We start from the raw sequence: 25506 nt of genomic DNA on the forward strand, positions 1-25506 counted from the left end.
CGTGAGCAGAAGCCAGACCCAGAGAACACACTGCGTGACTCCATTTACGTGAAGTGCAAAACCAGGTCAGGGCACGTTGCGTTGGCGGACCCGTGACCGGAAGGGCCTGCAGGCCTCTGGGGTGCTGGGATTGCTTCCCCAGCTGTGTTCACTTTGAGAAAATTCACTGAACTGTACACTTGTGATTTGTACACTTTTTTGTATGCTACATGTCAATACCATTTGCAAAAAAAATCAGGAAGCAAAAGATCCAAAACATTTCACAAAGGACAAGAAAGCAAATGAGGGATGAGGAAGAGGGAGAGAGGAAGGAGGCAGAGGAGTGGCTGACTGAGAACTCCGGGAGCACGATGGGGACAACGGGGCTGTGGCTCCTGGCGCACCAGGGGCACGACGTCAGAGCTCCAGTCTGTCCAGTCAGTTTGCGGTCCCCGCGGACGCAGCCCGGCCACGTGGCTTCCCGAGAACCGGACGGTGACTCAGCCAGGTGGAGGGCCAATCCCTCCCCTGCCACTCAGCGGTGGCGGGACTCCGGGAGTCCCTTAGCTCCCCAGGCACAACAGCTCTTTTGAAATAAGCTACCTCAGGCCCTAATACAGAGGCTGGCACAGAGCAGGACTCAGTGAGGGTTCCTTCTCACCCTGCTCGACCCGAAGACAAAGGACACAGAACCTGGGGGATGAGGACTTCTCCCTTCTAGAGAACACGCCCACAGGGGGTGCACCCAATGAGGCCACCAACGCTTTAGGGAGAAGCGTGTGTGCATACGGATGCGTGTGGACTCGTGTGTGTGCACTTGCGTGTGGGCTTATGTGTGTGCACGCATGCACGTACATGTGTACTTGTGTATGCATATGTGGGTGCACACGTGTGTGTGTGTGTGTATACATGGAAAGTGTGCTGAAATAGCTCCCACATGGCACCTGTGTTGCCAGGTGCTGTTCTAAGCGCCTTACGTACATTAACACATTTAATCCTCACGCAGCTTGATAAGTTAGGGACATTATTATTATTGTCATCATCATTGCCATCCTCATCCCCACTTTTAGGATGAACAAATGAGAGGCAGAGGGGTTTAAGAGCATGCCCAAGTTCACCAGCATGTGGCAGGGTCAAGGTTCAAACCCAGGCTGTCTGGCTCCAGGTCCAGAGAATGTTCTAGGCCACACTCTGCTCCTGTGTAATGCTCTCCCCCCACTAGCCTTGCTTCCTGTTTCCTCCTGTCTCCCGTCACCAGCAGTTCCGGAAGATGTGGGCATTGGGGCATCAGGCAGAGGAGAGCAGAGGCTGTGGTACCGACAAGGGAAAAACTGCTCACCTTCCGGGACTTGGTGGGGGAGCCCAGTGGTCCCCGCCCACAGGGGTAGGGCTGACAGGCCAGTCGACAGCCTTGAGCATAGGGGTGACGCTGCTCCAAGATCAGCACGGTGGCTGCCTGAGGCAGCTCTGAGAAGAAGCCTGTCCAAGGGGTCCCCAGGGCCCACCACTATCAGTGTCCTGGCCTCTCTGCCTAGCCTGAGAGTGGCCTGTGCTGGTCCCAGGAGCCACTGTTCCCTCCAACCTCACCCAGCACTCAATCACTTATGCTCAGCTCTGGGCCACATGGGTCCAGGATGCTCTTGTTTAGCTAGTATGATGTTGGAAACACTTTTAAATTAGTTATTTAAAATCAAGAGATTTGGGGGCCGGCCTGGTGGCATAGCGGTTAAGTGCATGTGCTCTGCTTCGGCAGCCTGGGGTCGCAGGTTCAGATCCCGGGCGCGTACTGACGCACCACTCATCATGCCATGCTGTGGTGGCATCCCATATAAAGTAGAGGAAGATGGACACAGATGTTAGCCCAGGGCCAATCTTCCTCAGCAAAAAGAGGGGGATTGGCAATGGATGTTAGCTCAGGGCTGATCTTCCTCACAATAAATAAATAAAATAAAATAAAATAAAATCAAGAGATTTCATATAAAATCTGGATTCCCAGCTTCTCTTGAAAATCCACAGATCTGGGAGCACCAGGCCCAAATTTCCAAAAGGCAATGTTGGCAGAGTTCAGTGGCATCTGTGCCCTTTTGCCCACGCACCTGCTAATTCTCCACAGTCCCCACCACTCCCTGTTGCATCACACCCAGCCCACTTCACTCATGTGGCCTTGCCAGGTATTTACCTCTTTTGCTTCAAGCACCACGGCACAGACTTCCCCCAAGGGCACTGGGGTCAGGATGAAGCAGGGAAGGCGTCTTGGCCAACAGAGGGTAGAAATGAAAAACCATGTCTGTCATGAGCAGAGGCATCGGCTAGGACCTCAAATAAGCAGGCAGAGGCCACAGAGGGGGAAGTGCCCAAGAGAGGAGGGGCTTGAGGAGCTTTGTGCCCTCAGGGCCTGCCTCCTCCCCCGATCACACAAATGGCCCTTTCCCTTTGGCTTTACCCACCACCTGAGCATCCTGAATACATCTGCTTTTATGCCACCAGGCCTGTGCACGGGCAGTCCTCCACCTGGAGGACTCTTTCCTCATCGGTCTGTGCAAATTTCTTATTAGCCCTGGGAACAGCTCAGATGTCCCCTCCTCCACGAGCTGCCCCAGATCTTCCCTTTAGCATGACCAGAGGCGCGCTCTCTCTCTCCTGGCCCTCTATTGCTGATGGTGTGAAGACACTTGACCCTGCCTCGTTTCTCACGAGGAGCCACCTCCCTCCCCAGTCCCGAGCCAATGCTGGACTCAGCAGAGGTCGAGAAGCACTGAGAGAAGGAGGGCGAACACTCGGTCCAGGACAGTCTCCTATCGGAGTTAATGCACCCTCGGCGCACGGCTGACTGAAGGCCACAGTCAGGGAAGGGACAGGAAAAGAATTCTCAACTTCTCTCTAGAGAGCCACAAGGCTTGGGTAGTTCCACCCAGGCTCCTCTTGGTCCAGCCCTTCCTGCTCTCCCATCTCTTGTCCCTAGGATATTTGTTGTCCATCTATCCATCCCTGTGTCCATCCCCTCTTCTATCACTCTGGCATTTGTGCCTCACCCTGTTCCAGGTGTTAGCCAGCTTCAGGGCTGCCCCGAGGGCTATGAATGTGTAAATCCTGCCCTGGCCCACTGGGCTGAAAACCCCCCACTGCCCCTTCCCTGCCGGGGTTAAAATCCAAAGCTGGCAGCCAGCCAAGGCCCTGTCCACCTCCCTCCCCTGGCATCTCGGGTGTAGCACTGGGGCCAGGCAGAGGGCAGCTGCTTTAGGGCCAGCCCCACTGTCACCACAGCACCCACATCTCTGACGGTCCCCTCCCAACCTCAGCAGAACCTCTGCCTCCTCCAGGAAGCCTTCCTCACGGCGCCCCCTAAACAGGGCTGTGAGAATCAGGAAAGGGAAGTCCGCAGGGCCATGGGCGCTTCTAGACAGAGGTGACTTCTGGAGGAGGTGGCATCGGAACTGGAGGCTAAAAGTCAGCAGGAGGTGCAGGCGGGCAGGGGAGGGGTGTGTGAGCAGATGCCCCACAGCAGCCTTGGGTGGGGGTCTGAGAGGACCCCGGGGGTTGGAGGGTGGGCATGAGAGAGCATGGCTGAAGAGGCGGAGCACAGCAGCACCCTGCCCTGGGCCATGGCGAGCACTGACCCCAGGTGTCGCTCAGGGGCTTTGGGAAATGACCAGACTCCCCCAGAGGCCCTCCAAGTGCTGAGCCGGGTGAGAGGGCTGGGCCGGGGGTGGGGGTCAGGACACAGGCCACAGATGACGGTCAAGGCCGAAAGCCATCAAGACAAAGGTTCTCAGCCTGCATGTGCACTGGTCTGGTGTACATCCTGGCTAAGCCCTTGAGGGGAGGAGTGGCTCCCTTTCCTGGGCCTCAGTTTCTCCACCTACAAAATAGGGATGATCACACTTGTCTCGAGAGGCTGCCCCGAGGCCCTGCCCCCAGGTACACCAGGCCCCAGGACTGACCCCACATGCCCAGCACGGCTGTGTGGAGCCTTGCATGAGATCTTGTGCAGGCTGCAGGTGCAGGCTGCCCTCACCACCTCCTGAGGGGAGACACGGCGAAGAGCCCCTCTTTCCAGCTCAGCCTCGCAGGGCTTCCTCCTCCCCAGTGGTCCTCCTGCTGGATCCCCCGACACTCAGGCTACAGGGCCAGGCCTCCCTCCCCAGGGGCCCTTGCCCATCACTCCTCTTGCTCCAGTCTCTTCTGCAGAGCCTGGCAGGGCCTGGAACATCCACGCTGAACTCCCTCAGCCCTCCTGGCACGACTCAGAGGGGGAGCCTTGCCAAGAACCAGTTCCAGTAGGTTTGTCAGATGCCTGGAAACCCAGCCAGTGTGTGGTTCCTCGAGGTCCCAGCCCACGCTCTTCACAAAGTACCGGCTCTGCCACCAGAGAGGAAACTGGCAGAGGCTGCTTTCCTCTGGATGAACCTGCTGACGGGCTCAGAGCTGGGCCCGCCTGCTCCCCTGCCAGCTGCTCCCTGGCAAAGCCCGGCCCTCACTCCCCTCTCCCCAGAATCCCCTGCAGGAGCAGGAAGTCATGCCAAGTGGTCAGCTGGCTCAGATCCCTGCCCTGGGTGACCTTGGGCACAGTCCTCAACCTCTCTGAGCCTGGGTCCCTGCCACTTCACGGGCTGTGAGCAGCCCTGGGCGAACCCAGCACACCAGGCACACGGACACAGGTGCTTAATAGATGTGGCCTCCTCCTGACCCAGGGGGCCAGCCAGGGGGGTGGGCTCTGCAGCTCCCAGGGCCCCAGCAGGAAAGGGAGGCAGCTGGGACTCCCTCTGGGGCTGCTCCCTGAGTGGCGACTTCCGGCCTGCTCTGGCCACACAAGGACTCGGTCCAGTTGTGGGAGAGAGGGACCACAATCAGGAGAAACCCAGTGAGGAAAATAATAATTAAATTCACTCCAGGGATTCACAGACTTTGGGTAATCCCTTCCTGCTCCAGCTCCCCTCCCTGGGGCACCCGCCATCCTCCATGCGTCCACCCCACGGTTGTAAACCCACCCTTCCAGCACTCCGTGCTTGTGCTGGGTCCTGCTTTAGGTACTGGACAGCCTGAGCCGCCCTCAACCAACAGGCTGAAGTCGGCACAGGAGAGAGAAACACAGAGAGAGACAACCACCGTCGTGGGCGGCAGGGGTGGGGGGTCGTGCCCAGGGCGAGCTGGGCCCCAGGGCAGAGAGGATCCCTGCTCTCCCGGTGGTGGCCAGCCCCAAGCCCGTGCACGGCGGCCCTCCTGAGGCCCGGGGAGTCAAGCGTGGGGCAAGCACTTGGCTTGGGGTCGACAGCCCGGTGCTCGCATCCCCCTTGGTCCCCTCAGCAGCGGCGGTGGTGGGGTGATCCTTTGCAAGGCCCCGCGTCCCTGCCAGACTGTTTCCTCATCTCTGCACGCGGGCCGCCCACCCTGGGGGCAGGAGATTGCAGGAGGCAACCCGGCGTCTGGCTCTCCCCGCACACGCGCGCGCCCCGCTCCCCCAGCCCGGCGAACGGTCTGGCTGGCACTCCGACACTCCCCCGGCTCCCCCTGCCCTCCGCCCGGGCCCGGGTTCGAGGGCGCTCTCGGCCGGAGAGGCCGTTCCCCGGAGCCCCCAGCCCGCCCTACCTGGGGCTGCGGGCGCGCAGCAGGCGGGCAGGCGGCAGGGCCGCGGGCAGGCGCGGCAGCCGGAGGAGGCCCGCGCGGCCGGCATCAGGCCCATGGCGCGCCCGGGCGGGCGGGCGGCGGCGCCAGGAATGCCCGGCACGCGCGCAGGTAGCGTCTTGCCCGCCGCCCGCGCGCCCGCCCCGGGCCCGGACCCTGGAGGGAGGGAGGGGGGCCCGGGCCTCGCGAGTTCCTGAAACGCCACGCCTGCTGTGCGCCCCGCGGAAGCCCTCCCGTTTCCAGCAACTGACCCCCTTTTCCCTGATGCTCGACGTTATTAAGCACCGCAGGAATACCACCTACTCCCAAAGCAGGGTCCCTTCCGCTTTGCCAGGGACTCGCTTTAGGAGCTCCCGTTCGGCCCGCAGACCGGGAGGCAGGTGATCCAGGTGGGGCGATGGAGGCTCAGGAAGGTCAGGATTCTCCGTCTGGGTCACCCAGCCAAGAGAGTGCCAAGCCCGGATCTACAGCTGGGCTGCCAGCTTCAGAGCCATTGCTCAGGGCTCCAGGCCTCTGCCCTGCGGGGGGCCAGCGCCCTGGTGCAGGAATGTGGTTAGGACTCACAGGGTGTCTTGTGCAGCCCTGAGAAGTGAGTATTTTTTTTTTATAATTTCATTTATTTATTTATTTTTCCCCCAAAGCCCCAGTAGATAGTTGTATGTCATAGCTGCACATCCTTCTAGTTGCTGTATGTGGGACGCGGCCTCAGCATGGTCGGAGAAGCGGTGCGTCAGTGCGCGCCCAGGATCCGACCCCGGGCTGCTGGCAGCGGAGCGCGCGCACTTAATCGCTAAGCCACAGGGCCGGCCCAGAAGTGAGTATTAATGTCCCCATTTTACAGACAAAGCAGCTGAGGCTCAGAGAGGTTATGTAACTTGCCTAAGATCACACAACTGGTAAGTGACAGGTCTTCAAATCAAACCTAAATGATATTTCTGCAAAGTCTCTGTTCTTCCCAGGGTAGGATTCTGTCCCAGTGCAAAGAACTCACAATCCTATGGTTCCAAAGCATGAAGACCTTGGTGGGGTGGGGGACGGGGATGGTACACAGCCTTAGGCATACACCAGGAGGGCAGGCAGACAGAGAAGCACAGCTGGAGGGGGATGGAGGTCCCCAGGAGTCTGTGGGCAGAATTCCGTAAGGGAGGGGCTGAGGGGAGCCCTGGGGCTGGTGGGGGGCTCATCTGAGAGCGGAGTGTGCAGGGCAGGTCTTCCTAAGCAAGGCAAGGGAATCACTCACCACAGGTGCAAAATTTAAGGGGGTGCCCCAAACTTCAGTAATCAAGATAAATATTTTATTGCAATATTAAAAAAAAATACGAATTAATGAAAAAACACCATGATGAACAAACTATCAATTTTAAAGACAGGGTCCAACCCTGCACTTGCACAGCCCCTGAGAGTGAGTGCCTCACCGCCTTACCCTCCTGCCACAAGTTTGCTATTTCGTTGATCACGGATGTGGGACACTGAATAATGGCTCCTGAAGATGTCCCCGTCCCAATCCCTGGGAACTGTGACTATGTTCCCTTACTGAGTAAAAGGGCCTCTGCAGATGTGGTGAGATGAAGGGTGGAGAGATTATATATGGGATTATCCTAGCGGGCTTTATAAGAGGGGGGCAGAGGGAAGTCTGACTACAGAAGAGGCTACTGTGTAAGAAGGGAAGCAGGGTCGGGTGTGATGAGGCCACACCCAAGGACGTGCGCAGCCTCTAGAAGCTGGGAGAGGGAAGAACACGTCCTCCCCTGGAGCCCGCAGCAGGAATCAGCCTGCCGACACCTCGACCTCAGCCTCGTAAGGCTCAGTCCTGACACCCACCCTCCAGAACTGAGTGAATAAATCTGTGTTGTTTTAAGCCACTAAGTTTGTGGCAGCTTGTTAGAGCAGCAGTGGAAATTTTTTAATTAAAAAAAATTACAATAAAATATGCACCTTAATTCCTGAGTTTTTGGGTGCCCCCTTAAATGAGTGAGTGAGCCAGCGAGGCTCCCTTAGTCCCAGCCCCGGGGTGTGTGTGTGGGGTAGGGGGGCTCAGTGTTCCCCCTTCTCAGAGTTCAGGTCAACATGAAGGTGGGAAGGGCAGTTCATGGTGCTGGGGGGCCACAGGCAAGAAATGCCCTGCCCTAAACCTGCCAGAAAAGCCTGGAGCCCCCGGGGTCTGAGCAACTTGGTCCAAGTTCAAGAGAAGGGTCGAGGGCTCAGTCGAGCCACCTACTCTGGGGGCAGGTGGGACACTCCCAGGCGGGCAGGTGAGCTCTGCTGCTGACTTGCTTTCTCCTCTCCGAGCCTCAGTTTCCCCACCTGTGTGGTCACCAAGTTAGATCTGCTTGTCTCTAGGGAATCCTTCCACCCCACCCAGATTCCCCAGACAGACAGAAGTCTGCAGCTGCCCGATTCCGCAGGCTCTGGGCTCTGGTGGCACTGCCATAATGAGCTCTAGGTTAAGCCCTGGGCAGACTGACACCCACCCCACCTTGGGGGTCGTTTTTGTGGGGCCTGTTGAGGGTGGGTGTGCAGAGGCAGCCATGAAACTGCCCTCTTGGGGCAGGGCCAGGGAGCTGACAGGCTGAGGGTCCGCCCTCTCACATGAGCACCTGGTGACAAGTGAGCTCTTCAGCTGGCACAGCCCTTGTCTCTGAGCTGTGTGTCCTGGGCTGGACAGGCCCTGGGCTGCAGCTGGGTCCAGGACCTCAGGGACTGCCTCTGTCCCCAGTCTTACCTCTCCTCAACCCCATTAAGATAACTCAGATCCAGAGGCTCTGATGCTCTGATGCTTGCCTGGCAACAGCATCCTCAGATGGGTTCACCATGGAGGCAGGCTGCCTCTGCTTCCAGCCCTGCTGTGTGCTGTTAGACAAGTTGCTGAACCTCTCTGGGCCTCTCTGTCCCCCTCTACAATATAATTTTGATACAACAAACCCCTGGCAAGAGTACCACACGGCAAGCATGGGATCCCTCCCTCTGCCCTCAGACTGATGTGGAGGACCAAGGCGGCCTGGAAGAAGCAGAGAGCCAGATAGCCTGACTGTAGGACCCCCAAAGGCCTCCGGCAGCCAGCACTGGGGCTCTGAGCTCCGGCGGACCTGGGGGAGAGTGCTGGCTTCCTGCGTACTTCTCTGTGACATGGTCAGATCACCTGAGCCTCCTGCTGCCCAGTCTCCTCACCTGAAAGGGGCTGTGGCGGGACTGATCTCATATTGTGAGGGTCAGTCGGCACGCAGAGCCCAGCACGGGGACACGCCGAGTAGATGTTAGCTGTCCTGGCGAGTGGCTACCTCTGCCCAACTCTCCCCTTGTGGCTGGGGTCACGGGGCATCGCGCAGTGTTGCTGGCACACACCCTCCACTGGCCGCATCTGAGCAGTGACCAGGACCAGCTCTTCCGGTCCTGTGATCTGAGCTCCGCTTAGCAAAGACTGAAGCCAGGCCGGCCACACTGTGGTGCGCTTCTCACCACAGCTGCCAGGAGGGAAGGGCTGAAGGACCCAGCGATGGGCGTAAGAGGCAGCTAAACAGTCAGTGGCCTGAGTTTTGCAGGAAGCAGCGGCGAGCAGCCCCTGTAAGCCACCCTCGCTGGCTTGCCGGGCTCTCCAAGATAAGGCAGCTGCTCGTCGCTTCTGTTCTCCTGGGGTAAACAGCCCCAGGCCCTCCTCAGTGGCTCTGTGGCTGGGGGCTATTTCCCTCACCCTGGGGATCCAAGCTCCAGGCTCCTGGGGCCCTGCAGGGAGAAGCCTTGAGGGCCACAGGGGGAAGGAGGCCCAGGGGTGCTATGAACCAACCCCTATGTCCCAAAGAGGCCAGATCTGCCCTCTGTGAGCCTGGGGCCCAGACAAGGTCCCAGGCCTGTGGGGGCATCTCCTCCTCCACCTGCATGTGGCCCCTCAGGGCCCACGCAAATGGGCCAAGGGCACCAGAATCAGGCTCAAGCGCCTCTTCTGCTGGCTTAGTGGCCAAAGCCCAGCCCCGGTCAGCACCAGTCCCTTCTCTCCTCTTTTGGAAGGGCCACAGGGAAAAGCCTAGGCCTGCTGGCCAGGCAGGTCGACTTTCAGGGGAACTGGAAATAAGTCTCTTTTCTTGAATCTCCCAGAAGAGCTGGGATATGGAGCAAGCAGCGCTGGGGAGAAGTGGTCCACTAGGATCTGGGGCTCCACCACTGGCAGCCTTGGCTGGGGCCAGTGACCTTTCATTCTGATCCTGATTGTGCCTTGAGGGCTTCCATTGGGAGATGTCACTCCAACAAATAATGACTACTGCCAGCTGGGCTAACAAGGTTGCTCTGTGGTCCTCCAAGCTGTCCTGAGGCTGGGATTTTCTCCATGTCAATGTCCTGCCCTGTGGCCTCTGGGAGCTGCATCTGTGCCCTCTCCTATCTTCCCCCCATGATTTCAGAGGAACCTGAGGGCAGGGGAGTTGGCTCTGGGGGGTCAGAGGAAAGTCCTCAGAAGCCTGTGAGAGCCACACACAGCAGGACTGGGGCAACAAGGCTCTGATGACCACGGTAGGCCTGCTGCCTGGCCCTTCATGTTCCTCCCCAGCACAGAGGGCTCACTCTGGGCAGGGACACCATGCCAGGTCAGGCTCCTCACCCCAGGACTGCGGCTCTGTGCTGCTGCCTGTGAGATTGGCACAAACAGTCTCTGGGCTTGCTCGACAGTGCTGCTGGTTCGTAGGGGGGTGGTTACCGTGCTACTAGTCACTGAGCGCTAACCCTGCCCCCCGGACTCCTGCACCCAACTGCCCACTCAGCATCTCCGCTGGTTTACTGACTAAGAGGCGTCTCAAACCCAAACGTGTTCAGACAGAGCTGTGGTCTTGCCACAGCCTCCCAACCCGCTCTATGCTGAGTCTTCCCTCCTGGTAGATGACAACTCCATCCTCCTCCACCCAGCCAGACCTGCTGGAGTCCCCCTTCACTGCTCCCTTTCTCTCACCTCCACGTCCAAGAACCTCGTCGGTCCTATTTTCAAAACAGAGTTGGAATCTGATCACTTTCACCACCCCCCCTTGGTGAAAGCGCCCTGTGCCTCATCTGGATTACTGCAGATGCGTCTCCCGGCTCCCCCGTCCCTCTCGGGGCAGCACATATCAGATCACGTCCTTTCTCGGCTCAAAGTCCTCCAGCGCCCCTCCCTGTTCACTGAGGAGCAAAACTCGATGTCTTGACGGGGCCTCGAGGCCTCTGCCGTCAGCCTCCTTCCCACCTGGCCCCGTCCCTCACTGCCTCCGGCCCACCTGCCTCAGTGCCGCCTGCAGACCACATCAGACATTCTCCTCTTCTGCCGGGTCTGGCACGGCCCCTAGGCCTCCTCCTGGCTCACTTTCTCCCCTTCTTCAAGACTTTGCTCGAACGTCCCTCTCTCACTAGGCCTGCCCTCACCACTGTATTCACAACTGCTCTATTTTTTTCTTTCCACAGCAGCCCCCGCCCTTCTGAAACACCGGAGTTCTCAGAATGAAGGTCCAGCCCAGCAGCGGCAGCAGCAGCACCTGGGAACTTGTGAGAAATCAAACCCCAGGGCCCCATCTGAGTGAGCCGGGAGCCCGCCATGGGGCCGGCCGCCTCTTCTCACCAGCCATCCTCCGGGTGATGCGGATGCCCCACTGTGATGCTGACCACTCCAGTGATGCTGACCACTGCTCCGTGCCTCGTGCTGTACTTTCCCTGTTGTCTGTCCTGGGCAGCAGGACGGAAGCTCTGGCCGTTCTCTTTTCTTCCCTGCCGCGTGCCCTGCCTGCACATGGCTGATGCTCCATAATGTTTGTTGAATGAATGAGGACCATTTATTTTATTTTATTTTTTTGTGAGGAAGATTAGCCCTGAGCTAACATCCGATGCCAATCCTCTTTTTACCGAGGAAGATTGGCCCTGGGCTAACATCTGTGCCCATCTTCCTCTACTTTATATGTGACGCTGCCTCAGCATGACTTGATGAGCGGTGCATAGGTCTGCGACCAGGATCCGAACCCATGAACCCTGGGCCGCCAAAGTGGAGCGCATGAACTTAACCGCTACATTACCAGGCCGGCCCCTGAATGAGGACTATTTAGTACTGAGAGAAGGCTGAGCACTTTGCATACATTTTTCTTTCCTAATTCTCATAACAATCCTGCAAAGAAGATATTCATATTCCCATTTTGCAAACAAGGACACAGAGAGGGTAAGTAACGTGCCCAGAGTCACATAGCAAGCAAGGGGCAGAGACAGATCACACCCAGACCACAGCCCAATGCAAAACCCATGCACTCTGCCTCCCCTCACACTTCAATGCAATTGGCTTTGCTAGTACGCACCTCCTTGGGCACATAAGACCCACCTTCAAGGGCTTGCAGCCTCTCTCCAGATAACCATGCCAGCACCCACCAGATGCCGGGCAGCCCTGGGTACCCTGTGACTCCCTTCTCTTTTCGCTCACAGAGAGCTGGCTAGGAGGTGCTGCGACGGGGCCTCCTGGGGCTGCGGTCCTGGAGCAGGGCACAGGAGTCCAGAGACCCAGTGGGGAGTGTTGCCTTCTTCACAGTATCAAGTCTTCTGGTCCATGAACATGGGATGTCTTTCCATTTATTTAGGTCTTTTGAAATTTCTTTCAAAAATGTTTTGCCAATTTTCAGACTATTAAGTTTTGTACTTCTTTTGTTAAATTCATTCCCAAGCATTTTATTCTTTTGGATGCTATGCTAAATGAAGTTTGCTTAATTTCATTTTCAGTTTGCTCATTGCACAGAAACACAATTGTTTGTGTATATTGACCTTGTATCCTGCAATCTTGCTGAATTTTTTATTAGTTCTAATAGTTTTCTAGTGGATTTCTTAAGATATTCTATATACGAGATCCTGTCATCTGCAAATAGAGATACTAGTACTTCTTTCTTCCTTTCCAATCTGGATGCATTTATTTCATTTTCTTGTCTAATTGCTCTGGCTAGAACCTCCAGTACAATGTTGAATAGAAGTGGTGAACGTGAGAATCCTTGCCTTGTTCCTGATCTTGGAGGAAGAGCACCCAGTTTTTCTCTATTAGTGTGATGTCATCTCTCGGTTTTTTGTAGATGCCCCGTAGCAGATTAAGGAAGTTTCTTTCTATTCCTAGACTGTTGAGTGTTTTTATCATGAAAGGGTGCAGATTTTATCAAATGCCTTTTCTGAGTCTATCGAGATAATCATGTGGTTTTTGTCCTCTATTTTATTGTTGTATTACATTAATTGATTTTCAGATGTTAAACCAACCACCCTTGCATTCCTTGGATAAATCTCATTTGGTCAAGGCTATAATGCTTTTATATATTGATGGATTCAATTTGTCAGTATTTTGTTGAGAATTTTTGCATCTATATCCACAAGAGATATTAGTACTTCAGCAATTCTTCTCTTTCTCTCCTGCACCATCAATCTTTTGCATTGCTGTTTTGTCTCCCAACTTGAAAAAAAACCAACACCCTCTCTTTACCCAACTGCCCCCTCCAGCTACTGTCCCATTTCTCTCTTTCCCTTTACAGCAAACTTCTGGAAAGAGTTGGCCATGCCCACACTCCAGTTCCCCTCCTCTTATGTGTCCTCATGTCCACTATTATCAGGCTTTCCCCCCAGCTCTCCACCAAAACCAGCCTGTCCCAGTCACCAGTGAACTGTGCTCAGCGTCCGTTGTCCTCTGGTTGACCCATTGGCAGCGCATGTGCAGCTGCTCACTGCTCCTTCCTGTTTAGCAGCTCTCTTCACTTGGCTCAGAGGCCCCACTTGTCCTGGCTCCCCTCCACCACTGGCTCTCCTTCTCAGCCCCCTCTGCTGGCTCCTCCTCTGCTCCCCGACACTTACCTGGGAGCAGCTCAGGGCTCTGCCCTGGTCCTCTGCTGTCCCTGCACTTGCTCTGTGGTGCCTCATCCAGCCTCGTGGCTTCAACCCCATCTATGTGTCGATGGCCCCCAAATTCTCCCTCCAACCCAGTCCTCTCCCTAATCTCTGGACTGCAATGTCTAACTGGCTGTTTGACATCTAAACTTGAGCCTCTAACAGGTATCTCAGACTAAGCCCCAGAGTGAACTCTCAGTCTTCCTTTCCCAGCAATTGCACTTCTTGTGGTCCTTCTCATGTTAGTTAATGGCTAATCCATCCTTCCAGTTGCTTAGATCAAACATCTTGGAATTACCTTCGACTTCTCTCATTCTATTACACTTTTCTTCCACACCAGCAGGGAAATACTACTGGCTCTATCTTCAAAATAGATCAAGAATTCAATTACTTCTCATCACCAATACCATCCTGGGCCAAGCCACCCTCTTCTCTCACCTGCATTATTGTGTATTGAGCTCCTAACTGGTCTCTGTTTCTGTCTTGCCTTCTTTCATCTGTTCTCAACATGGCAGCCAGAGGGGTCCTGTTAGAACCGGAGTCAGGCTCTGCTGCTCTATTCAACCCGCCAATAGTACCACCTCACTCAGCGGAAAAGCCAGAGTCATCACCAACACAACTAGGCCCTATCCCTCCACAACCCCCTCACCTCTCTGACCTGTCTTGCCCTCTCCGACCTTCACAGACTGCTCTGCTCCAGCCACACCGGCCTCCTTGCTGTTCTTCCAACATGGACACTCCTGCCTCTGCCTCCAAAGCTCTCTGCCCAGATGCCTGTGTAATTCACCCTTTCATCTCCTTTGCTCAAGTGTCACTCAACTCTGACCCCCCCATCACTCCCGCTTGCCCTTCCCACCTCCTCTTTCTCCACTGAGCTCATCACCATCTAACCTACAATGGGCTTACTAATCTTGTCTGTTATTCATCTCCTCCAGTAGAATGTGCACTCCCTGAGGGCAGCAACCTTGTCTGTCCTGCTCACCACTGCATCCCCAGCCCCTAGAACATTCTTGAGTGAACGACTGACTGGCTGCATGAATGAATGAATGAATACCCAGACAAGAGGCACTCCAGCCAGGGCCACCCCTGGGCAGGCCGTCAGCAGTAGCAGGCTCCCCTGACCCGCTGGCCTGGCGCCAGTTTTCTCTGTGGGGACGGCCGGGCTCACCCCTGACTGCAGCAGGCACGCTGCCCGGTAGTGTCTGTCAGAGGGGGCCTGCTCTCTGCCAGAACAAACAAGTCTGAAAGGGCTCACAGTCTCCGTTATTAAACAGTGAACGAAGGACTGATCCTCTAAGCCTCCTTTCCAGGGGAACCCAGGCTAATAACAGCTTTGCCAGGAAACCTGCAGAGGCTGTGGGAGCCCACCTGTGAGGGCCCGTGCCTGCCCAGACACGTCTGCCATTGCTAACCCCTGGGATTTCTGCGTTTCCTCTAGACTTCTGGGAGAAGGGAGCTAAGTGCCTTTTGCCTTTGATGACGGTTCCTGTTTCAATTCTTGCATGTTCTTCAGCACACAGCCTGAGAAGTTCAGTAAACGCTGGGGGGGCCTGCGGGAGGGGCGAAACTGAGTTCTATGTGGGCTTCTGCAAACGGTCCTCATTCTGAGGAAGCACAGAGAGAGGAAGAGAGGGAGAGAGAGATGGACGTGTGGGCCGGGGAGCCAGCACACTGAGTGGAGGTAGACCGCATGTGACAGTGCCCTGCATGGGCTGGGACAAAGCATGATCTGATCCTTTGGGATCAGAACATCCACCTTTGTTTCTCAGCTCAGCTCCCTGACTAGCTGTGTTGTCTTGGGCAAATTACTTCGCTTCTTTGACCTTTAGTTTCTCTTCTTTCTCTTATTTATTATCTTTTATATAGTGAAATATGCACACAGCCAGAAAAGTCCTTCCAGCACCTATGTACAGATTGACTCATTATTGTACAATGAACACCTGCGTAACTATGACTACATCCTGACTTATGGCATTCATTTCTTTGCTTTTCTTTTATTTTTGCTGCTTAATTATCTATCCATAAGGAATATAATTTCCTTCTGCCTGTTTTTCAGCTGTATATGGATGCAGTCATACAGTATTTTATTAGGCTTCCCTAGCCCCACAGTGTTTTGGGGATTCCCGCATGCTGTTGGGCGGAGCTGTGGGTAATTCATTCTCACTGTTGTAGAGTGTTCTGTTGCAAGAATGAATTGTATTTATTTATCCATTGTATTGTTGCTGAACACTTGGTTAGTGTCAGGCCATCATAAACAAGGCTGCTGTGAACATCGGAGAGGAATGAGTCTCCTGGCGTACCTGTGCACGCATTTCTATCTGGGAAGGGCCTAGCAGCGGAACTGCTGGGACACAGGTGTGCACGGTGTCAACTTGTGCAGATACCGCCAAACAACTTCCCGAGCAGTATATGCAAGTGTCTGTAGTTCTCTATCCTCGTCACCACTTGCAACCATCTGTCTTTTTCATTCAGTCATTCTAGTGGGTGAATAGAAGTATTGCATTGTGATTTAATTTGCATTTCCCTGATTACTAATGATGTTGAACACCATTCCCTTGCTCACTGAGGATTTCTTCTTGGGCAAAGTGCCTGTTCAAGTCTCTTGCCCGTGTTTTTCCTGGTTTGTCTGTCTTTGCCTGAATGATGTGCAGGAGTTTGAGGAGTAAGTCGTTTGATGGTTATATGTGTTTCAAATACCTTCTCCCAATCTACAGCTTGTCTTTTCATTTCTTAATATACCTTTTAAAGAACAGATGCTCTTCATTTTATGTAGTACAATTTTATCAATCTTTTCCTAAAAGATAAGTGCTTTCTGTAACTTGTTTAAACATCTGTCTCTACCCCGAGATCATGGCGACGTTCTGCACTCCCCGCGCTCAGAGGTGCCACCTGGCATAAGCCCAGTCCAGTTGCCTGGGAGTCTGCTTCTGGGCCCCGTTCTGTTCCGTCGCTTCCCTTTCAAACACTTCCACCAAAGGGAGGCCCTGGAGGCTGCAGAAATCCCTGGGTGGGCTTGGGTCTTCCCAGGCCATTAAACTGGGGCTGTGTGTCAAATTTGCTGCAATCGAGGGGCAGGGAGGCCACGGCTAACAGTGTGAGGCCTTTTAGGAAGCCCAGGAGAAAAACGGTGACTTCCAAAGTGACACTGACTCTTCTACACGAGGGATTCATGGTTCTGTGAAAGGTCGTCAGGCAGGCCGCAGCCAGGAACGGGAGAGGGGGCTGGCGAGGGGATGAGTGGAGGAAGGGGCCAGCCTACGGGGAACGCAGGATCCGGAGACGGGCTCTGAGCCCCCACAGCTGCAGGTCTTCCCCTGCCTGGAAGATACACCAATCGCACACTGAGTGGGGAGGGAGGACGTCCACGGCCAGTCTGAAGGTTCCTGGTGTCCACTATCAGCAGGGAGTTGGTGGCCCTGGCCCATCCAGCACGGTGACCCCTTCTAAAAGCTCTTTCCATGATGACTTCATACGGACACCAACCTACAGAGATGGCAACTGCACAGCTGGGAGTCACCTCTCCTTTCTCTAGCACCCATGTCCAGACCACCAGCAAAACCCAGCAGCTCCACCTGCAGAACACAGCTGCGCTGCCCACTCTTCACTCCCACACCAGCAAACACCCCATCACCTCTGGCCAGATGACTGTCCCAGCCTGCTGCGTCCACTCTTATCTCTCTATGGTCCACCCCTCACATGGAGGCCAGAGGGCTCTTTCTATAAATCTAAGTCAGGTTGTGTCTGTCTCCTGCTCAGTCCTCCCTGGTACTCCACAAATTTAGAAAAAAATCTGAAATCCCACCATGTCCCCAAGGCCTCAGCGACCACTGTCACCTCACGTCCTCCACTCTCCCGTCCTCACTCCCTCAGACGCACTGGCCTTCCTGAGATTCCTCGTGTTCCCATCGCTCATTCCCACCTCAGGGCCTTTGCACTCGCTGGTCCCTTTGCCTGCGTGCTCTTCCCCCGGCATTCCCCCGGCTCCCACTACTGGTTTCTCACTACTGGACATCACGTGACACGTTCACTTGCCTATCGTGTTTCCCAGAGGACAATCGAGGGGAGGGGGACCAAAGGCATCCTCGACTTTGTTTCCCACTGAATTCCAAGTGCCTGGAGTACAGCCTGGGATATTGTAGGCACCCAGCAAGTGCTGTGAACAAAGCAGGAAGGGAGCAAATGGCAACCGCTCTTTCAGATCAGGGACAGGGCGCAGGTTCTGTGCGCAGTGCGGGGCCCCGTGGGGCTGAGGCACGGTGTCCCTAGGCATCTGATATGACCCCTCTAGAGCATGCGGCCTGCTTTTGGCGTATATGCAAACCACCTCACACACACCTAGCGTCCAGCAGGGGTCTGGACGCAGGGACACAAGTATACAAAAGCCACAAGACTCTGGTAGGAGGAGCGCGTGTTTTTGAAAAGTGGCTCTGATTCCCCCCTCAGGGTCTGCTTGGTGACTTGGAGAGCCGGCAGCAGAAGAGGACGACACTGCAGCCTGCTGTAAGCAGCATGGGACACACCCAGTGGGTCTTGAGCGACACGGGTCTTGCAAGCTCAGTGGGGGGCAGAGGGACATGATTACCTGGAGGCAAGGGTTCTAGAGGGTGAGCATGCGAGCTACGGGCAGTACCTCCGCCAAACGGGGCCCAGATGACCCGGCGGATGGCCTGCACCCAGTCCTCCATGTCACGCTGGGAGCTGGCCACGAGCAGGAGCGCCTCGGGGTTGGCCGGCACCTTCTCCCGCTCCCCGGCACCACCTGCAAGACAGGGAGACACAGGCTTACTGCAGGGGTCCCTGTGCGGACACCGGGCGCCCCCACGGCTCTCTCGTCAGCCCCAACACTGTCAGCTTTCCCCCTGGGGTGTGAGAAGGCCGAGGCCGCCTCTCCAAAACCCCTCAGCAACAGCCTGCTTTTTGGTCTATCTTTGCAGCCCATCCCTTCACACTGCATATGTCTGTCTTTGGGGTCCTTTCTGGTTTTCTCTTTTCTCCCTTAGTCTTTCTTTATTTTTTCTGTGTCAAAACAGAAATCATTAAAAGCATCCCAGGGCACTATGAGAAAAATGGCATGCAGATGTGAGGCCAGCTCGGAAAAGTCTGGTACCCAGAGTAGCCTCTCTATGTGTTTTGTTTTAAATCAACACATCATAAGTGCACAGGTCAATGTCACCAGGCGCTTTTAACTTCGACTCTGACATTGCAGCCTGCCATCCCCAGCCTGAAGAGGAGAGCCGATTCTCCATATGTATTAACGTTACAGAGGCTTGACGTTAAACCAGGATGGAGAAAATGTTCCAGAATTCTCACCTGTCCCCACTCACAGCTAGAGATTGGGTCCTTATCTAGAGGCAGAAGGATGGGGAAGCTCAGACAGCTGCTTAGCAACTGCCTTTTCCCTACAGTCGCTCCAGTGGTTCTCACGTTTTCATGTTTAAATGAATTAATCTTTGGGATGTACCTAAAACAATTTATACTGAACTTTATAGGCAATTTAAGGGATTTTCAAGAATGATCGTGTCTTTATGCATTCCTTGCAACATCCCATAATATGTAACTCACCTATATGTCCTTGCCTAAGGTCCTATAGCCTCAGACCCAAACCAGGACCGTCTGCTGGTGGGCTGTGGGCCCAGGGACCCGTATTCCCAAGGGGGTGGGATGGCAGTGAGGGAGAACTGTGAGACCCAGGCCATTCCTTGCGGGAGCCCGCAGCCCAGGGATGAAGACCAGGCAAGGGCAAGTGCTTACTGAGTGCTTGGTACCTGCCTGGGACTCTTCTAGAAGCTGCTGACGCTTAAATGAACAAAGCTGACAGACACACCTGCCCTCCTAGGAGTCTTTCATCTTCACAGTGACTGTGGAAGGGAGGTAGTGTTACTATCTGCATTTTATAGATGAGGAAACTGAGGCACAGAGTGATTAAGGAACTTGTCCGAACTCACACAGCTAATACGTGGTAGAGCCAGGGATTCAGAGTCCCTAGCTCTGGGCTCTGACCCACCCCAGGCTCCCGTCACCCCTCTCAGACAACGCTCGTCTGTCTGACAATGGTCACAGCAAGGCCGCTGAGGATAGGGAAACTGAGGAGGCTGCTCGGAGGGACAGCGCATGGGGAACAAGGAGACAAGACTGCCAGGGCGCTAGGGTGCCTTCTGGAGGCCCTCACCACACACACAGCCCTGCTCCTTTAGGACCTCGCAGCCACTGGGCAGAGAGCTGTGGAGGTGGAGAGAAAGGGAGCGGGATGCAGAGACAGCAGAGCCAGAAGAGGGGGTGTGGGCCTGCTGAGAGCAGAGTGGCTGCTGTGGTCATTCACAGGGGGGTGGGCACTACCACCGAGCCGGGGACAGCGGCTCTGCATCTTTAGGGCCCCACACCACATGGGCTATCAGGCTGGGATGGATGAGTGCTCCAGGGGGGGAGGGGAAGCCAGGTGCCACCAGGAAGCTTTTCTGGAAAAGTGTCTCAAGACGACTCAGAAGAAAAGGACTCAGCAATCCGTGGCCCCAAGAATTTGTTGTGGTTACTTGTTTGTCCTAAATACTCACTTTTGTACCTAGTACGGATTTCTCACTTTTAAATTCTTTTTTCTAAAGAGGGCCACTCAAGTCATATAAGCTTCATATAAGTTTCCCACCAAACTTGGATCCACCCTGCCCAGAGGTTGGCAGACGCTCTCACGTCCAGCTGTGCCTCTGCCTAGTCCTGCCCTTCTGGTGCTCTGAGCCTGTATGTTTAACTTTTTACGTATTTTCATGTATGTGTGTTTATTTATGTATATTTTTATACATGTACGTTGAACTTTTTAAGAAATTGCCACAAACCGTTTTCCAAAGCGTCTGCACCACTTTACATCCCCACCAGCAGCGCAGGAGAGCTCCAGTTCCTCCCCTTCCTCTACAGCACGTGGTGTGGTCAGTCTTTTCACTTTTAGTTATTTTAACGGGTGGGTAGGGGTATAGCATTGTGTTTGAATTTGCATTTCCCAAATGACTACTGATGTTGGACATCTTTTTATGTACTTAATTGCCCTCTGTGTATCTTCTTGGTGAAATAGCTATTGAAACCTTTTGTTCATTTTTGAAATGAGTTGTTCATTTTTTCACATTGAGTTTTGAGAGTTTTTCACATGTTCTGGATATAAACCCTTTATCAGATATATGCTTTGCAAATATTTCTCCTAGTCTATGCCTTTTCTTTTCCTTCTCTTAACAGTGGAAATACACTGTTTCCATAAGTTTTTAATCTTGATGAAGCCCAATTTATCTATTTTTTTCTTTTATTGATGTGCTTCTAGTATTATATCTAAGAAATCTTTGCTTAACCCAAAGTCATAAAAGTTTTCTCCTAGATTTTCTTTTAGAATTTTCATAGTTGGGGGATTTACATTTAGGTCTATGAGTTAGTTTTTGTATATGGTGCAAGGTATGGACTGAAGTTCATCCTTTTGCATATGGATGCCCAGTTATTCCAGCACCATTTGTTGAACAGACTATCTTTTCTCCATTGACTTGCTGGTGCCCCTACACAGGCGATCGTGCCATCTGCAAATAAAGACAGTTTTACTTCTTCCTTTCCAATCTGGGTGACTTTTATTTCTTTTCTCATCAATTGCACGGACTAGAGCCTCAAATACAATGTTGGATAGAAGTGGTGAGAGCAGACATCCTTGTCTTGATCTTGACGTTAGGGCAAAAGCATCCAGTTTTTCACCATTAAGTATATCTGCTGTTGGGGCCGGCCCTGTGGCTTAGTGGTTAAGTGCGTGCGCTCCGCTGCTGGCGGCCTAGGTTCGGATCTCGGGCGCACACCGATGCACCGCTTCTCCGGCCATGCTGAGGCCGCATCCCACATACAGCAACTAGAAGGATGTGCAGCTATGACGTACAACAATCTACTGGGGCTTTGGGTGGAAAAATATAAAATCTAAAAAGTATATCTGCTGTTGGTTTTTTGTAGATGTCCTTTCTTGGGTTGAGGAAGTTCTCTTCTATTCCCAGTTTGCTAAGGGTTTTTATCAGAAATGGATGTTGGATTTTGTCAAATGCTTTTTCTGCATCTATTGAGATATCATATGATTTTTTTTTTAGTTTGTTAATATGATGAATTATGTTGATGGATTTTCAAATATTAAACTAACTTTGCATTCCTTGGATAAATCCCACTTGGTTATGATGTATTATCCTTTTTATGTATTGTGGGACTCAATTTGCTAAAATTTTGTTGAGAATTTTTCATTTATATTCATGAAGGATATTGGTCTGCAGTTTTCTCTTTCTATAATGTCTTTGTCTGGTCTTGGTATCAGGGTAATGCTGGCCTCACAGAATAAGCTGGTAAGTATTCCTTCCTTTTCAATATTTTTGGAAGAGTTTATGTAGAGTTGCTATTATTTCTTCCTTCAATATTTGGTAGGATTCACCAGTGAATCCATGTAGGCCTGGAGTTTTCTTTGTAGGAAGGTTTTTAATAACAAATTCAAATTTCTTTAATATATACATCTATTTCTTCTTGACTAAGATTTGGTAATTTGTGTCTTTCAAGGAATTTGTCTGTTTCATCTAGTCAAATTTATTGGTGTAACTTTTGGTTTATTTATTGGCGTAAAGTTGTTCATAAAGTTGTTTCTTATTATCCTTCTAATATATGAAGAATCTATAGTGATGTCACCTCTCTCATTTTGGCTATTAGTAATTTGTGTCTTCTCTCTTCTTTCCCTGATCTGTCCTTGCTAGAGGCTTACTGATTTTACTGATCTCAAGAAAACAGCTTTTTGTTTTACTGACTTTGCCTATTGTTTTTCTAATTAGCAATTTTTTTAAAGGGCTAGAGACTAAATATTTTAGGTTTTTAAGCCATATGGTCTCTGCCACAACTACCCACTCTGCTGTTGTAGCTTAAAAAGCAGCCAGAGACAATACGTAAATGAAAGAGCATGGCTGTGTTTGTGTAAAACTTTATTTACAAAGAGGGGCCAGCCCACAGGCTGTAGTTTGGAACTCGTGTTCTATTTCATCGATTTCCACTTTGATCTTATTTCTTTTCATCTGCTTACTTTGGGTTTAATTTGGTCTTCTTTTTCTAGTTTCTTAAAGTGTTTAGTCTATAATTGTCCCCCTAAGTGCTGCTTTAGAGGCATCCCCCATATTTTGGTATGTTGTGTTTTCATTTTAATTCAGCTCAAAATATCTTCTAATTTCACTCTGGATTTCTCCTTTGACCTATGGGTTATTTAGAATTGTCAGTTTCCAAACTTGGGAGGATTTGCCAAAAATCTTTCTGTTACTGATTTCTAATTTAATTCCACTGTGGTCAGAAAACACACGTCGTATGATTTGAATCCTTTTAAATTCATTAAGACTTGTTTTTGGCCTAGGATATGGTCTATCTTGGTAAGTGTTCTGTGTGCACTGAGAAAAATTATTCTGCTTTGGTTAGGTGCAGGATTCTATAAATTAGGTCTAGTTGTTAACAGTTTTGTCCAAATCTTCTACATTCTTACTTATTTTCTGTCTACTTGTTCTATCAAATATTGAGAGAGGATTATTGAAATTGCCAACTATAATTGTAGATTTGTCTATTTCTCCTTGCATTTCTATCAGTTTTTGCTTCACCTAGTTTGAAGCCCTGTTATTAGGAGTGCAAATATTTAGGATTGTTATGTCCTCTTGATGAATTGACCCCTTTATTATGAATGACCTCTTTATCAGTAGTAACATTCTTTGCTCTGAAGACAGGGAGATTATCCTGGATTATCCAGATGGGCCCAATGTAATCACAAGAGTTTTTAAAATAGAGGAAGGAAAGTCAGAGCGGAGAATGAGAGTCAGAGAGAAACGTGACTGTAGAAGGCGAGAGTGATTCAGAGGGAAAAAGACTTGATCTGCCATTTTTGGCTTTGAAGATGGATGAAGGGGGCCAGCAACTGAGGAAGGCAGGCAGCCTCTGGATGCTGGAAAAGTCAAGAAAATGGATTCTCCCTTAGAGCCTCCAGAAAGGAACTTAGCCCTGCTGACACCTTGATGTGAGCCCAGTGAGACCTGTGTCAGACTTCTAACCTACAGAACAATAGGATAATAAATTTGTGTTGTTCAAGCCACTAGGTTTGTGGTAATGTGTTAGAGCAGCAATAGAAAACTAATAGACAGTTTTTATCGCTACATCTTCAAGTTTACTAGTCTTTTCATCTTCTCTGTCTCATTTGCCATTAATCCTATCCAGTGTATTTTTCATCTCATCCATTATAGATGTGATTGCTAGAAGTTTGATTTGGGTCCTTTTTTTTTTATCTTTTATGTCTCTACTTAACTTTTTGAACACATGGAATACAGTTATAAAACTGTTTTAATGTCTCCATCTACTAATTCTAACATCTGTGTCATTTCTGGCTTGGTTTTAGTTGATTGATTTTTCTCCACCTTATGGGTCATATTTTCCTGCTTCTTTGCATTACTGATATTTTTGATTAGGTGCCAGACATTGTGATTTTTAAATTGTTGGGTGCTGGATAGTTTTGTAATCCTATAAATTTTCTTGAGCCATCTTCTAGGATGAAGTTAGGTTACTTGGAAAGAGTTTGATCCTTATAGATTTTGCTTCTAAGATTTATTAGGTGGTCCACAGTGCTCAGAAGAGAGCTAATTATTCGCCCTCTGTGCATTCTTTGCAATGTCCTATGAGTCATGAGGTTTTCCTCATGGGGAAGGTCTTCCTTCTGGCAGGTGGGAACACTGTAGCCCTGGGTTACAGTGGGCACTGCTGCCTCTAATCCTTTCTAGTGATTCTTTCCTCAGCCTCAGGGAATTTCCTCACATGCACATGATGAAGAGTTCTCAAGGGAGTTTTTCCAAGCTGCTCTTTCCTCCTTAGTATTCTATCCTGAAAACCCTAGATGCTTTGGTCTCCCCATCTCTAAGCTCTGTCTCCTTAACTCATGGAGTCCAACGGGCTCCACCTGGGTTTCCCCGTCCTACATCACAGCCTGCAAACTTTCTCAAGGCAATAAGCTGGGGCATGTGTAGGGCCCATCTCACTTATTTCCCATCTCTTGAGAGTCACATTTCTTCACTGCCTAATGTTCAGTATCTTGAAAAACACTGTTTCATATTATTTGTCCTTTTTTTTTTTTTTTGCCTGTTTCAGGTGGGAAAGTAACTTGGTCTCTGTTGCTCCATCTTGTCCAGAAGCGAAAGTCCTACTACCAATTCTAAGGGCCTACTGTATGTGAAACACTGTGCAAGATGCTTAACATGCAGTCACATTTAGTCCTCGTAAACAGTCCAGGAAGGAATGTCACCCACCCCATTCTACAGATGAAGAAACTGAGGCTTAGAGAAGGTAAAAATTTAGCTCACAAACCAACAAGTGGAGGTGCCAGGATTCAAACCCGGGTTTGTTCAACTCTAAACTCGTTCTCTTTGTGCAATATAAAACCTCCCCTGTGGCAGAGGAGGGGAATGCAAGGAAGATAAATTAGGTCATTAAAACAAACTTTGGGATTTTCTACAGCATTCAATTGTTTATGCTTACCTTTTTCTCTGTTACTTAGGAAAGATTAGTATTAGCTTCAGTTAAAGAAAAAAATGATAGCAACTATTTCAGGAAGAAATTCATCATGAAAGATGAAGTTCTCTTGCTACTGTTTCTGGTTTTTTCCCTTTTCTTTTTTTAACCAGACTGTGTGGCCACTGGGCTTCCGTCCCATCCGCCACATATTACAGGCATTGGAGGTCCTCTTGAACAGTGCTTAGGGCCCAACCTGGAGTGAATCCTCAGCCTACCAGGTGGAGCACCGTAACTTAACTTTCCCAAATGTCCGAGTCACACACCTTAGGGTGAAGAAAACGAAGGAACCTACCTTTTTTGGAGAATGAAATGAAATATTCCCTGAGCTCAGCACCTGGCATCTTGCAAGCACTCTCTCAATGTTCGCTTTTATTATCCCACTCTATTAAACACAATAGAGAGCAGAGTTCCTCAACGTCAGCACTATCGACATTGTGGGCCAGATAATTCTTCACTGGGGTGGGGGGGGGTGCCGTCTTGTGCATAGTAGGA

The 25506-nt window shown here is 51.7% G+C and overlaps 1 protein-coding gene across 5 annotated transcripts in view; it reads right to left on the reverse strand.

Annotated features, from left to right (window-relative positions):
- The window catches only part of ARHGAP22 (Rho GTPase activating protein 22), a 161505-nt gene that overhangs the window by 16160 nt on the left and 119839 nt on the right, over window positions 1-25506 (reverse strand). For 2 of the 5 annotated variants that reach the window (XM_058542849.1, XM_058542852.1), the window contains one exon: window positions 18029-18205. The exons of 2 other annotated variants lie outside the window; for them this stretch is intronic. In XM_058542849.1, the coding sequence (XP_058398832.1) occupies window positions 18029-18205 (177 nt within the window). The remainder of the gene's footprint in view (window positions 1-18028; window positions 18206-25506) is intronic. One more of the 5 variants, XM_058542850.1, reaches the window with a different exon arrangement.

This window comes from Diceros bicornis, chromosome 6 (assembly GCF_020826845.1).
Source record: "Diceros bicornis minor isolate mBicDic1 chromosome 6, mDicBic1.mat.cur, whole genome shotgun sequence".
NCBI classification, from domain to species: domain Eukaryota; kingdom Metazoa; phylum Chordata; class Mammalia; order Perissodactyla; family Rhinocerotidae; genus Diceros; species Diceros bicornis.